The sequence below is a fragment of the Gavialis gangeticus genome, unplaced genomic scaffold (assembly GCF_001723915.1).
Source record: "Gavialis gangeticus isolate Ggan-Ray unplaced genomic scaffold, GavGan_comp1, whole genome shotgun sequence".
Classification (NCBI taxonomy): domain Eukaryota; kingdom Metazoa; phylum Chordata; order Crocodylia; family Gavialidae; genus Gavialis; species Gavialis gangeticus.
Genome location: NW_017729024.1, coordinates 116,958,481 through 116,970,335, shown reverse-complemented (window position 1 = coordinate 116,970,335; position 11,855 = coordinate 116,958,481). Strand labels below are relative to the sequence as shown.

Sequence of the window (11,855 nt, the reverse complement as noted above, 5' to 3'; positions counted from 1 at the left end):
CAAAGTTCTATTTCCATGAACACAGTAGAAATAAACAGTGGGCAATTTCCTTGCTTACAATTTCCCAGCCTCTGCAGTTGATTTTGTGCCACATGCTGCCCCACAAAACCAAATTTATCACTGACTCTCTTTTTCCACTCTCCCATCTTTTCACTTAATTGAATGCAAAACATATAAACCATTGAACTTTTAAAGTTTTTCCCCATTTTGCTGGATCTTCTTAGGTCCCCAAATCCAAAGATTCGTAATACTCTAGATTTTGAGAGGGAGGATATGCACTTGCAGTTTTAATGCAGCCTGTTATAAACGTGAGGCTGTTGCTCATTTTGGATCAACATTTAAATATGTTCAAAATTTGGAGGGACCCTGAATGCTACATTAAGTTTTTGCTTTCATTCATCTCTTGATTTATATGCTTTCATGCATTTTTTGTCAGATTGGTACTTTAAAACTCCTCTGCTCTTTAATAACCGTTGTTTTACTGAGACAGTATGAAAATAAAAATGTGAGGTCAAGTCACTTAAAAGAAAGTGAACACACTTGCATTAAAAATTTCTCCAATAGCATCATCATTACCATGATTTCTTCAAATTACAGCAGCAAGAAAAAACAGGAAGGCATGTAAAGTGATGCACATGCTAGAAATGCTTAAATAAATGAGTATTCCTAAAATGACTATGTTTTATAATAGAATGCGGACCACTTTAACTGGGCTCAGCAATAGATAATGTAGGGTCTGATTTTTTAGGCTATGACAAGGCCCTTAAAACAGGGGGATCTGGCTGGCCTTGAATTGCCCATGTTGTTATTATGACCCATAGCATCAAGAGGTCAAAAAGGGAAAATAAGTGGTAACAGAAAAAAAAACTGCTGGCGTTTTCATACGTGCTTCAGGAGTGGGGGCAGTGGGTACTTTAATTAGAGCAGCTCTGAAAGCCGCTCTAATTAAAGTCCCCGGAGTTTCTCATGTATCAGTATCCCTGCGCTTCAAAATGGTACCAGGATGCTTTAATTAAAGCTCATCTAAGGAACTTTGGTTAATGTGCCCGTGCTGCCATTTTGAAGTGCGGGAACCTTGATACACAATATGTGGACGCTGGCTGGAGCCCAGAAATTACCATGCTCCAGAAGATTCAATTAATTAAGTTTGCTCTGACACGCTGTACTTACAGCGCATCAGAGCAGCATCCTGGTTCATGTATAGGTGCCCTATCTGCTTAAAATCAAAATGAATATAAGCTATATCAATGTGCATAAAAGCATCACTTTTCTACTAGGTGCATTAGAAATGTATGAATAAACTCCTCTCTCTCTTTCCTTAAAGAAAAGAGAACTGAAACTGTTACACTACAGATAAGATACATTTTCCTCACTGTTGCTCCAAACATGCAGAAATCCCATGATTATGGGTTAAATTCACCTCTCTATCACACATATTCCGCTTCACTGAAGTCAACAGATTTGCATGCAAATGACAGCAGAATTTGATGCAATGCCTTGTGATACTTTTTGGAGTTGCTTTTCAGAAGTGGAAGAACTCTTGCAGTAGGGGAGATTGTTAATGTTAAAAAATTCAAGGAGCATTAGATACTATATTTATCCAAATCCAAGAAGACTTTGAATTTTATATGACCCCACTCTAATAATTAGGTTCTACGCATGAAGAATTACAACATTTATAATTTGCTATGTATGGAATCTGGTGAGAAGAAGGTCAGTTTAAAATCATCCCCCACTAAATGCTGCAGTGGGAAAAAGAGTGGTGGGGCCTGGGCCCCACCCCTTGTTCCTTGTATCGGCTCCCCCTCCTGCCTGTCATATGGCCCCTCCTATGTGCCCTCCCATTACCTTCCCCCACATGCCTGTTTCCGCCCCAATTGCTGCCTTCCCTACCCCCTGCTCCCTAATGCAGCTTGCCCCCTGTCCCTTGCTCTTCTGTGTCTGCCCCGCTTCCCCTTGTGCCCTGTGCCTTTGTCCCCCCACCCACCACTCATCTCCCATGTTCCTATTTACCTTCTTTTGAAGCTCTGCTCCTCTGAGGAAGTCAGCAGCAAATGTGGTCCTGGCCTAGCCACAGCCCAGCCAGGAAGAAGCAGTGGCAGCTCCCAACTGGGCTGAGCTGGGACTGGAGGAATTGGAGTCAAAGCAGAAGGTAAGTGGGAGAGTGTGCTGCTAAGCAGAGGAGAGCAGAGAATGAGAGAAGAAGGGGGTAGGGGTGCAAACACTGGTATGGGGGCAAGGGGTGGAGAAGCAGGTGGCAAGTTCTTCCTTACCTACACTCTTCCCCCATGCTCCCCCCAGCTGCAAGCCCCCTCCCCAGCCAAAGGAGCAAATCCAGCCCAGGCAGGTGACAGCTTAGCTCTGATTTCAGCCCAGAACCAAAGCCAGAGCTGAGCCACTGCCTGCCCCAGACCAGTACTCAAATCCAAGATGAGGCTTTTTTTCTCCCATAACCTGGTCCTGGATTCAAGTAAATCTGCTAATATTTCCAGGAAGTCGCCAATCTGTGGTAATGCTTCACACAGTTTTTTTCTAGAACACTAAACACCAGGGAGTTTTTATTCAATTCTCCTCTAATAAAATACTCTCTACAGTTTAACACCACCAGAATTTTTTACTTTTAACTTGGTAAAAAATGCTTTGCAATATGTTTCATTGTGCTTGATAGTGTTTTACTAATAAAATTAATTCATAAGCCTAAAATTCCTATACACAAACAAAACAAACTACCTGCAAACATTAAACAGAGAAAGAGCAACTTTGTTTTATACCTAAAAGCTCTTGTGTTTTCTATGCTGGTGGGATGTGTGTATGTACTGATTTACAAAACAAAGGAACATACAGTATTTTGCATTACTTTAGATATTTTCAACAACCCCCACATTGCTGAATGCCACATTTTACATTTCCAAATCAATGTTGATTAAAATCTGTTGATAAGACAACATAAAGAAATAAAAAACCTACAGAAAACATAGAACACACTAAGACAAATCCAATAAAACCTCTAAGAAAAGACAAAAAAGTGTGTTGGCTATTTCTCAAAAGCATTTATTTTCTGACACCTGTTAACTCAAATGATCTTTGCCTATTTTCTACATGTCACAGTTGTTCCACAGTTTCATATATTGCAATCTTACCTCCAGTTTGAGTAATGACTTGAATTTCACTAGAGAGTGGTCCATCCCCAACAGAGGTAAAAGCAAGAACCTTCACAGAATATGTCTTCTGTGGTACTAAGTTTCCAATAGTGGTAATATGGCTGTCAGCCATATTATGTTTCATCCAACTGTTAACATGCTGAGTGGGGTCCATGGTGTAATACACTCTGTAACCTTGTATTTGACCATTGGGTTCCTCAGGTTCTTCCCACTGTACCAAAATTGTGGTTGAGCTCAACATACGAGCCTGTACATTGCGAGGTGCACTAGATGGTGCTTGTTCTGAGGTCCTTGTTGACACTGGCTCACTGGGTGGGCCCCGTCCAATATTATTTACAGCAACTACCCGGAATTCATACTCTGAATATGGGCTTAGGCCTGCAATACTGTAGCGTGTTGTAGCCACCCCATCAATTTCTTTATACAGCTCCTCAGAGTTTTTAGGTTTATGCTGGATTATATAGTAAGAAACTGGCTCAGGGTTTCCAGAATCCCAAGTCAATGTTATGCTTGTTGCTGTGCTTTCTGTCACCACAGGGGTTCCTGGAGGTTTGGGTAAGGCTGGAAACAAATACCATGAAACACAATTAATAGAAAGCATATCTCAATAATTCTTTGCTCTAAAGATACAACAAAAAGGGTGTTGGAGCTTAGTTGATTTACATATACTATTTAGAGTTCATCTCTTTTGGAAGAAAGTCTTAGACTCTTGTTAAGCTTTCCAGGAATGTAGGGGGTTTGTTGCGCATTACACTCTAAGCTTCTCAAATATTGATCTGAGTTAGTGTTAGCTTGAGTTTGGAGCAGTTACATGTTCAGGCACGCAGGGGCATTGCAGACTAAAAGACCAGCAAGGGAGGGAAGTGCAGAGGGGAGGGTGGCATTACATTAACATGTAATGTAAAGCCTAGAGTGGCCACACATTAGTGTAACACTAGTTGGGTAACAAAGATAACAGATAAACCTATCCTGGAGAGGCATAACTTTAGGTCACCTCAGGGGTACTTAGAACTAGTTTCATGTGTTCATGTTCGGACAATCCAGGAATTAAAATTTTCAGGAGCTGCCTAAAACTAACATGTAAAAAAGCCATAAGAAAGATACAAAGGCTTTACTGTCCCTTGTTCTAGATTTTCTAAGCCAGGGGTTGTCAACCAGGGGTATATGTACCCCCAGGGGTACTTGAAAAGGGGCTAGGGAGTAAGTGCAGGTTGGGATAGATTGCCACCACCTACCACCCTGCGCTGCTGCCTTCCAGGAGCAGGGTTGGGGGCAGAGAGGTGAGGGCAGCAGCTCCCCTCTGCAAACTCCACAAGCGCTGCCCAACCAGAAGGGGGGGGGGGAGGAGCTCGCACGCAGTGGCCACTGCCACCATCCACCACACCGTGTCGCCTCATGTGAGCCGCCCCCCTCCACACTCTGCGTCTGGCTGCCACTGCCCCTGCCCCCCTTCCCTGCTCCACCAGAAGTATACCCCAGAAGGGGTACACCCCTTAAAAAAGGTTGAACCCCCCTGCTCTAAGTATCTGCAAAAGAACAGCCCTACAGAGAAGGACAGGTTTGATTTTGAAACCTGGGCACCTGCAGCCTGCAATGACCAGCAGTAACCAACCAAAAATTGCGGACATCAGACTTCTGAAAATCAGCCATCATCTCTTAACTACTGAGCTAGGAGTGAGCTGTAAGGTAGACTTGCAAGTAGCCCTTACCTCTTGTGACCTGGCAGTAACGAGGATAGAGTTGCTGCAGCATGACCTGCTTGAGTATGGGAACTGGTACTGCCTGCACATGGGTACTCTAAGAGCTGAAAACCTTAAAAAGGCTCCTGGACTGCGCACACACCCTTTAGAGGTCTAGGCACAATGGCAGCCTTGGACCTGGGAATGCTGCTGGCAGATGTGCCCAGGTCCCAAGCTACCTACATATCCTTTAAACTTCCCAGTGCTGAGGCAGGCCTTTTTGGAGTTTGGTGGAAGAGTGCAGTGCACTGTGGGCTAGTGGGGTCTAATATCTAGCTAGGTATTAAGCTTTGTTCTGGCATAGCAAAGAAGTTATTTGAAACAGCAACTTTTTTGTCATGGATTCACTGTTTCTGTGGTGGGTTGGCTATTTTTACCTCAGGAAAAACTTGCCTTTAGTTCCTCTCTTAATCATTATACTCTGTGAATGACTCAAAAAATAATTTAGAGTGAAGTTACACATTACACTTAGGCCATATGAAGGGTATTTAAAACAGAGGTATTTGCAAGTTAAATCTTGTTAACTCATGCTAAGTGCCCCTTGAGACTAGGTACAGACATTCAAAAAGCCCAAGGTGGAATCAATTTAAGTTATATGGTTTTCTGTAAGTGGCATAGTTTAGAATAGTAGTAAACAGAACACACATTCACCCTTTGTGGGTGGGAGAGAGAAGCAAATCTTGGACCAGATTTTGCCATTTTTAAACCAGTCTATGTGAGCCAAACTTCTGTTCTGTTATGGGTATAGATTTGTTTTGTGTACTGAACTTCTGTTCTGTTACAGGTATAGACTGGTTTCCAATCACTTATATCAGTAAAAGTGTAATGCCTGTACCTGGCCTGAGGGTCTCAAAGTTATGCCAGTTCAAACAAGGGTTATGCTTGCGTTAGGGTAACTTCAGTTTTCTCCACAGTGGTAAAACAAGCAATTTTCAGTCCTTTAGCATCTCATGATACACTGCTCCCCCTACCCACTCCTCATCCAGAACAGGGATACAATCCAGGTGTCCTGGCTCCTAGTCATTCTGCTGCCTATCGTCACTATAGTGGCTTCAGAGCAGTGCAGGCAAGAAATGGCATTAACCTTTTACATGAACCCTCAACAGCCATAAGCCGTATTTGGCTCCAGCTCCAGTGTGAGACACACAGGTGAAAATCCGCCACACGCCCATGAGCCCAAGTCCCCAGCAGACCCTTTGGAGGACCCCAACCCGTTCCCCCAGTGCAGAGCTGGGAGAAAGGTGGGGCCCGCAGTGGGTGGGCATTAAGTGATGGGAGCAGATGAGTGGAACTGAGGAGGGTCAGCCTCCCTCTTTGGCTCCAACTTAGCCCAGCCCCCTAGGGAGCAACATGAGAGTTAGGGGAAGGGTGGGAGGGCACTTACCTGCCCCCTTCTCTTTCTTCAGTGAGGGACACCAGTCCCAGTAATTGGCATGGTGCAGCACCAGCAGTGGACTGCACATGAGCTAGCCCATGTGACAGAAGAGTCTTCAGGATTTTAAAAAGGGATTTCAATGGCCAAAAGCCTAAGTTGCCCCCTGGCTGCCCCACACATGGTACAGCACACCCCAGGCAAGCAAAGCCCACCCCCCCATCACTAGGAAAGTCCTCCAGCACTTCTGTGCTGGACACCTGGTAAAGGGGGAAAGGACCCAACCCTTCCCCCCTCTAGGGAAAGACCCAGGAACCGTGGGAATCCCCTGGCTGTTCGGGAAGCCAGGGAGCTATGGGATCACCCTACAGGCAGCTGCTCGACCCTGCCTGCCTAACCACAGCAGCAGCAGCAACAGCAGCAGCAGGGGAGGACCTTGTGAGAGTAATAACACCCGCCTGGTCTCCTACTTATACAAACACCCAGGCAGCCATGCAACCAGGATCACCCTGCAATATGGTGATGGTTATGTGCCACACCCCTAGTCCTCCTGGACTGGATGGCCCACCTCCCGTTGGTGTCTTGGAGGCCTCCACCTAGACAGAGCCTATGGTCCTGGCCTCTACACACACAAAGTTCTTGAGTCCAGGCTGTGGGGGCTGTCTGGCATGTCTGCTGGATGCTGGGATCAAGGGCATGGGCCCTCCTACTTGTGGGATGTTCTCCCTGGTGGAGGGCCAGGTAAGGGAGCTACAAAAGGAGATGGACAGGCTGTATACCATCAGGGAACATGAGGCAGAGATCGATGCCTACTACCAGGCCCTGCACCTGAAGAGGAACACCACAGATACTGGGCTGATCAGCAGGCCTGAACAAAATACTCCAACTGACAGTGGGTAGAAACTGGTCACGTCAGGACTGAAGCCACAACGTGCATCAGTTGTCCCCACCAATAACATTGTACAACAGTTACAAAGTCCTCACATCATCAATAGACAATGCACCCATGTGGCATCAACCAACCTGAGAAAGGAAACAACACTGAGTGATAGTCATGGGAGATTCTCTGCTGTGGAGCACAGGGGGAGCCATTTGTTAGGCCTACCCCTTTGCTTAAGGGGTCTGCTGCCTTCCAAGAGCCAAGAATCATGATGTAATAGCAAGTATCCCTAAACTGGTCTGCCCTACTGATCACTATCCCATGCTCCTTGTCCATGTGGGCACCAATGACACAGCAAGAAGTAGCCCTGGGAGGATCATGAGAGACTACAGGACCATGGGGGCAAAGCTCAAGGACCTAGGACCACAAGCTTCCTCCTCTTCTCTGCAAGCCTCTTAGTCAGGAGGAAGCAGTATATTGAGAGGTCAACCAAAGGCTTAGAAGATGGTGTCACCGTGTGGGCTTTGGATACCTCGACCTTGGTACACATTTTAACTACAGAGGCCTCCATGCAAGGGATGGTATTCATCTCATGAGCAGAGGGAAGAAGCTCTTCAGCACAAGAGTCACCAACTTGCTGAGGCAGGCTTTAAACTAGGCACATCCAGGGGCTGGGGAGAAGGTTCCGCTGCTGAAGGATAATCTGTTAGCCACAATGACACATGGGAGGGCATTAAAACAATGGATGTCCAGATGGGTACTGACATCCTGAGACACAGACAACATGACAGATAACTGTAGGTGGCTAGGGGAGAGCTCAGATGCCTTTATGGGAATGCCAGAAGCATGGGAAATAAACAGGAGGAACTAGCACTCCTTCTGGCTGATGACAAATTAGATTTGATTGGGTTGATGGAGGCTTGCTGGGATCATATGCATGAGAGGGCAATGAATACTGAGGGTTACAGGCTTTATAGGAAGGACTGGATTGGGAAGAAGGGAGGAGGTGTGGCCCTCTATGTGAAAGAGTGGTACCCCTGCTTGCAGATCACATCTGACAGCAGGGAAATGTCCCTTGAGGCCCTCTGTGTCAGGCTACAAGGGGGACCTGAAGAGGGAGACTTGATGGTGGGGATCTACTACAGGCCTCCCTTTCAAGAGGAGGACAGCGATTGAGCATTCTCAGGAGAACTGACAGAGGCAGCTAGCACTAGGGACATGATTGTCATGTGTGGCTTTAACTACCCAGACATCTGTTGGGAAGACCATTCGGCGGTCTGCAACAGGTCAGCCTATTTCCTGGCAACAACAGACTATTTGTTTCTGACACGGTTTGTGGAAGGGCCTACTAGGGGCAAGGCCACTCTGAATTTAGTGCTAACCAAAGGGGAGGACATCATAGGTAACCTGAGGATTGGTGGTACTCTGGGTGACAGTGACCACAACCTGATAAGGTTCACCATCCACCATAAGACTGGGAAGTTAGTCACCAGAACAAAAGTCCTAAATATCAAGAAGGCAGATTTTGACAAACTCCAGAGGCTTGTTGGAGAGGCCCACTGCAATTGGCAATGGGACAATTTGCGAGTGCAAGAACAATGGTGCTTCTTTAAGGAGGCAATTTTTACGGCTCAAAAACAGCCCATCCCCATGTGGGCAAAAAGTGGGAAAGGAGTCAGCAGACCTGCTTGGCTCACCAAGGATATTAGGGAGCTATTAAAAAAGAAAAAAAGTATATATATAATGGAAGAACGGCTTAGCAACCAAGGAGAAATACACCTGTATTGCCACGGCCTGCAGATACGAGCCACGGAAAAGCTCAGGCAGTCATGGAGATCAAACTGGCAACTGGTATAAAAGACAACAAAAAGTCCTTCTACAGATACATAGGGAGCAAGAAAAAAATTGGAATCCACTGTGGGACCCCTATTGAATACCCAGGGGCAGGCCACAGTGGATGCCCATGAAAAGGCAGAACTCCTAAATACATACTTTGCACTGGTATTCCTGAAACCCAGTGGGGGCTGCTCACCTGACCAGAGGCTCAGGAAACCGGGGGAAGGAATGAAATCAGCCCAGAACAGGTGAGGGATCTTCTACAATGCTTGGACACTTTTAAGACTGCTGTACTAGACAACCTGCACCCAGAAGTCCTGAAAGAACTGGCTAAACTTATAGCATCACTACTGACCACGCTGTTTGAAGAGTCGTGGAACTCAGGAGTGGTCCCAGACAACTCGAAAAGGGCCAACGTAGAGCCCATCTTTAAGAAAGGGAAGAGGGATGAACCCGCAAATTACAGACCCAGTCTGATCTCGGTCCTGGGTAAAATCTTTGAAAAGGAGGCCATCTTTGAAAAGGAGTCCATTACAACCTGGTAATGGATGGGGTGCTAAAAAGCAACCAGCTTGGCTTTGTTGAGGGTAGATCATGCCTGATGAACCTTGACATAACTAATCACCTGGACATAACTAATCATCTACAGTAAAGCCTTTGGCTCTGTCTTCCATGGGATTCTCTCTAACAAACTGAAGAGTACTGGGCTGGACCAGTCTACAGTGAGGTGGTTGGACAACTGGCTTAGAGGCCACTCCCAGAGTGGTGGTTGATGGGATCGCTTCATCCTGGAGGGCTGTCTCCAGTAGCATCTCCCAGGGTTCAGTGCTTGGACCTGTGCTATTCAATATATTTGTTAACAACTTGGATGCAGGGGTGGAAAGCTCAATTATTAAGTTTGCAGATAATACCAAGCTGTGGGGAAATGCGGGAACACCAGAGGATAGGGCAAAGATCCAGGACAACCTTGACAGATTGGATTTATGGAACAAAATCATATGAGGTTTAACAGGGAGAAGTGCAAGGTCCTTCACCTGGGTAGGAAGAACCCTCACCACAACTAAACAACGAGTGGTGGTCCACAGGCTGGCACAGCATCTGAGCAAGACCTGAGGGTCAAGATCACCTGGAAAATGAATATGACACAACAGGGTGAAGAGGCTGCCAGAAGGGCAAATTAAACTCTGGCGTGCATCAGACGATGTGTGGCCAATAAATCCAAGGAGGTACACCTTCCTCTCTATTCAGCATTGGTGAGGCCTCAGCTGGAGTATTGTGCCCATTTCTGGGCACCGCACTTCAAGGATGCAGACAAGCTTGAGACAGTATAAAGAAGGGCCACCTGTATGGTTAAGGGCATGGAGGGTAGGCCCTATGAGGAGAGACTCTGGGAACTAGGCCCATTCAATCTAAGTAAAAGAAGGCTAAGATGTGACTTGATAGCTGCCTACAAGTACCTCAGGCAGGAGCATCAAGAACTAAGACAGTAACTATTCAGGAGGGGACCTCAAGGGAGGACGAGGACCAATGGGCATAAACTAACAGATGGTAAATTCAGGTTGGACATAAGGAAAAGCTTCTTCTCTGTAAGGGTCACCAGAATCTGGAACACACTCCCAGCAGAGGTGAACACCTTGGAGGTGTTCAAGATGAGGTTGGACAAGCACCTTGTCAAGATCATCTGAGCCCAAAAACTTCCTACCCATGGCAGGGGACTGGACTTGATGATCTTACAGGTCCCTTCCAGTTCTATGTTTCTATGATTCTATGCAACTGCTCACAGCACGTTCTAACTTTAACACAGCTTTACATTCCACAGATTTAGTAAGGCCTAAGTGTAATGTGTAGTGTCATCCTTAGGCTTCTAAGCTCTTCTCTGCCTGCCTGTTTCTGCCAGTAGGGGTCAGAATATGGCCTAAAGTTAGAGCTAACCTTTAGTGATCAGTATTTAACAACTAACAGAAAAAATATCCATGTAGATTGTATTTATGACATACCTTTAACAGTTATCTGTGCTATTGCTTCTATAACACCAAGGGTGGACATAGCAACACAAGTGTAATTTGCAGATTGCCTGACATCATTAAGTTCAAGGACATTTCTTCCAATTGGCATATCATCTTCAGGGGTCAGATCTTCAGCCCCCAACATCCATTTCACATATGGCATTGGTGACCCCACAGCAACACAAGTGATGTTAACACTCCCTCCTGGCATGATTTCATGATTGGTAGGTGGGATAGAGAACCTTGGTGGGACCCGTCGAACTGGAACAAAACACAAAAAAAGGTAATAACATATACAAAAAGGGAAACTGTGTCTTGCATACAGACTACACGCACTGTACAGACACAATTTAACATTTTAACCATGTTATTCCGATTTGCCAAAAAAAAAAAAAAAAATACAAGACTTCACAAGAATATTGTCTGTACACAAAGTAAATTATTCTATATTTACTTGATGATATTATTAGACACATTCATACAAAAGTTGATTCAGATCTACTTGGGCCCCACAATTAACTAACTACATACTAACAATACACAAACATCATGCAAAAGATACACATACACATATATATATGCATGTATTCTTATGCATATGCATATATATATGCACAGAAGAAAACTGGAGGGTCAACAGCATGCTTGAGTTGAGTACCAAAACCAACTTCAATGCTGCGTACTTCCAGTTGATGTGAATAAATGTGCTGGATCACATTGTCACATCACAGCCCTGGAACACATCACCTACAGTACACTGAAAGTGCAATTTGATTTGCTTTCAGACTCAAAGTGGATGCAGCCTCAAGACCTCACACTAACACTGAAACAAACATAGAAATATATCTTTATATATATATA

The 11,855-nt window shown here is 45.3% G+C and overlaps 1 protein-coding gene across 1 annotated transcript in view; it reads right to left on the bottom strand.

The window, feature by feature from the left end:
- PTPRD (protein tyrosine phosphatase, receptor type D) overlaps positions 1-11,855 on the bottom strand; it is a 1,990,398-nt gene that overhangs the window by 243,630 nt on the left and 1,734,913 nt on the right. The window contains exons 14-15 of the mRNA XM_019517599.1: positions 10,986-11,255; positions 3,141-3,722 (exon numbers count right to left, since the gene is read on the bottom strand). Of these exons, the coding sequence (XP_019373144.1) occupies positions 3,141-3,722; positions 10,986-11,255 (852 nt within the window). The remainder of the gene's footprint in view (positions 1-3,140; positions 3,723-10,985; positions 11,256-11,855) is intronic.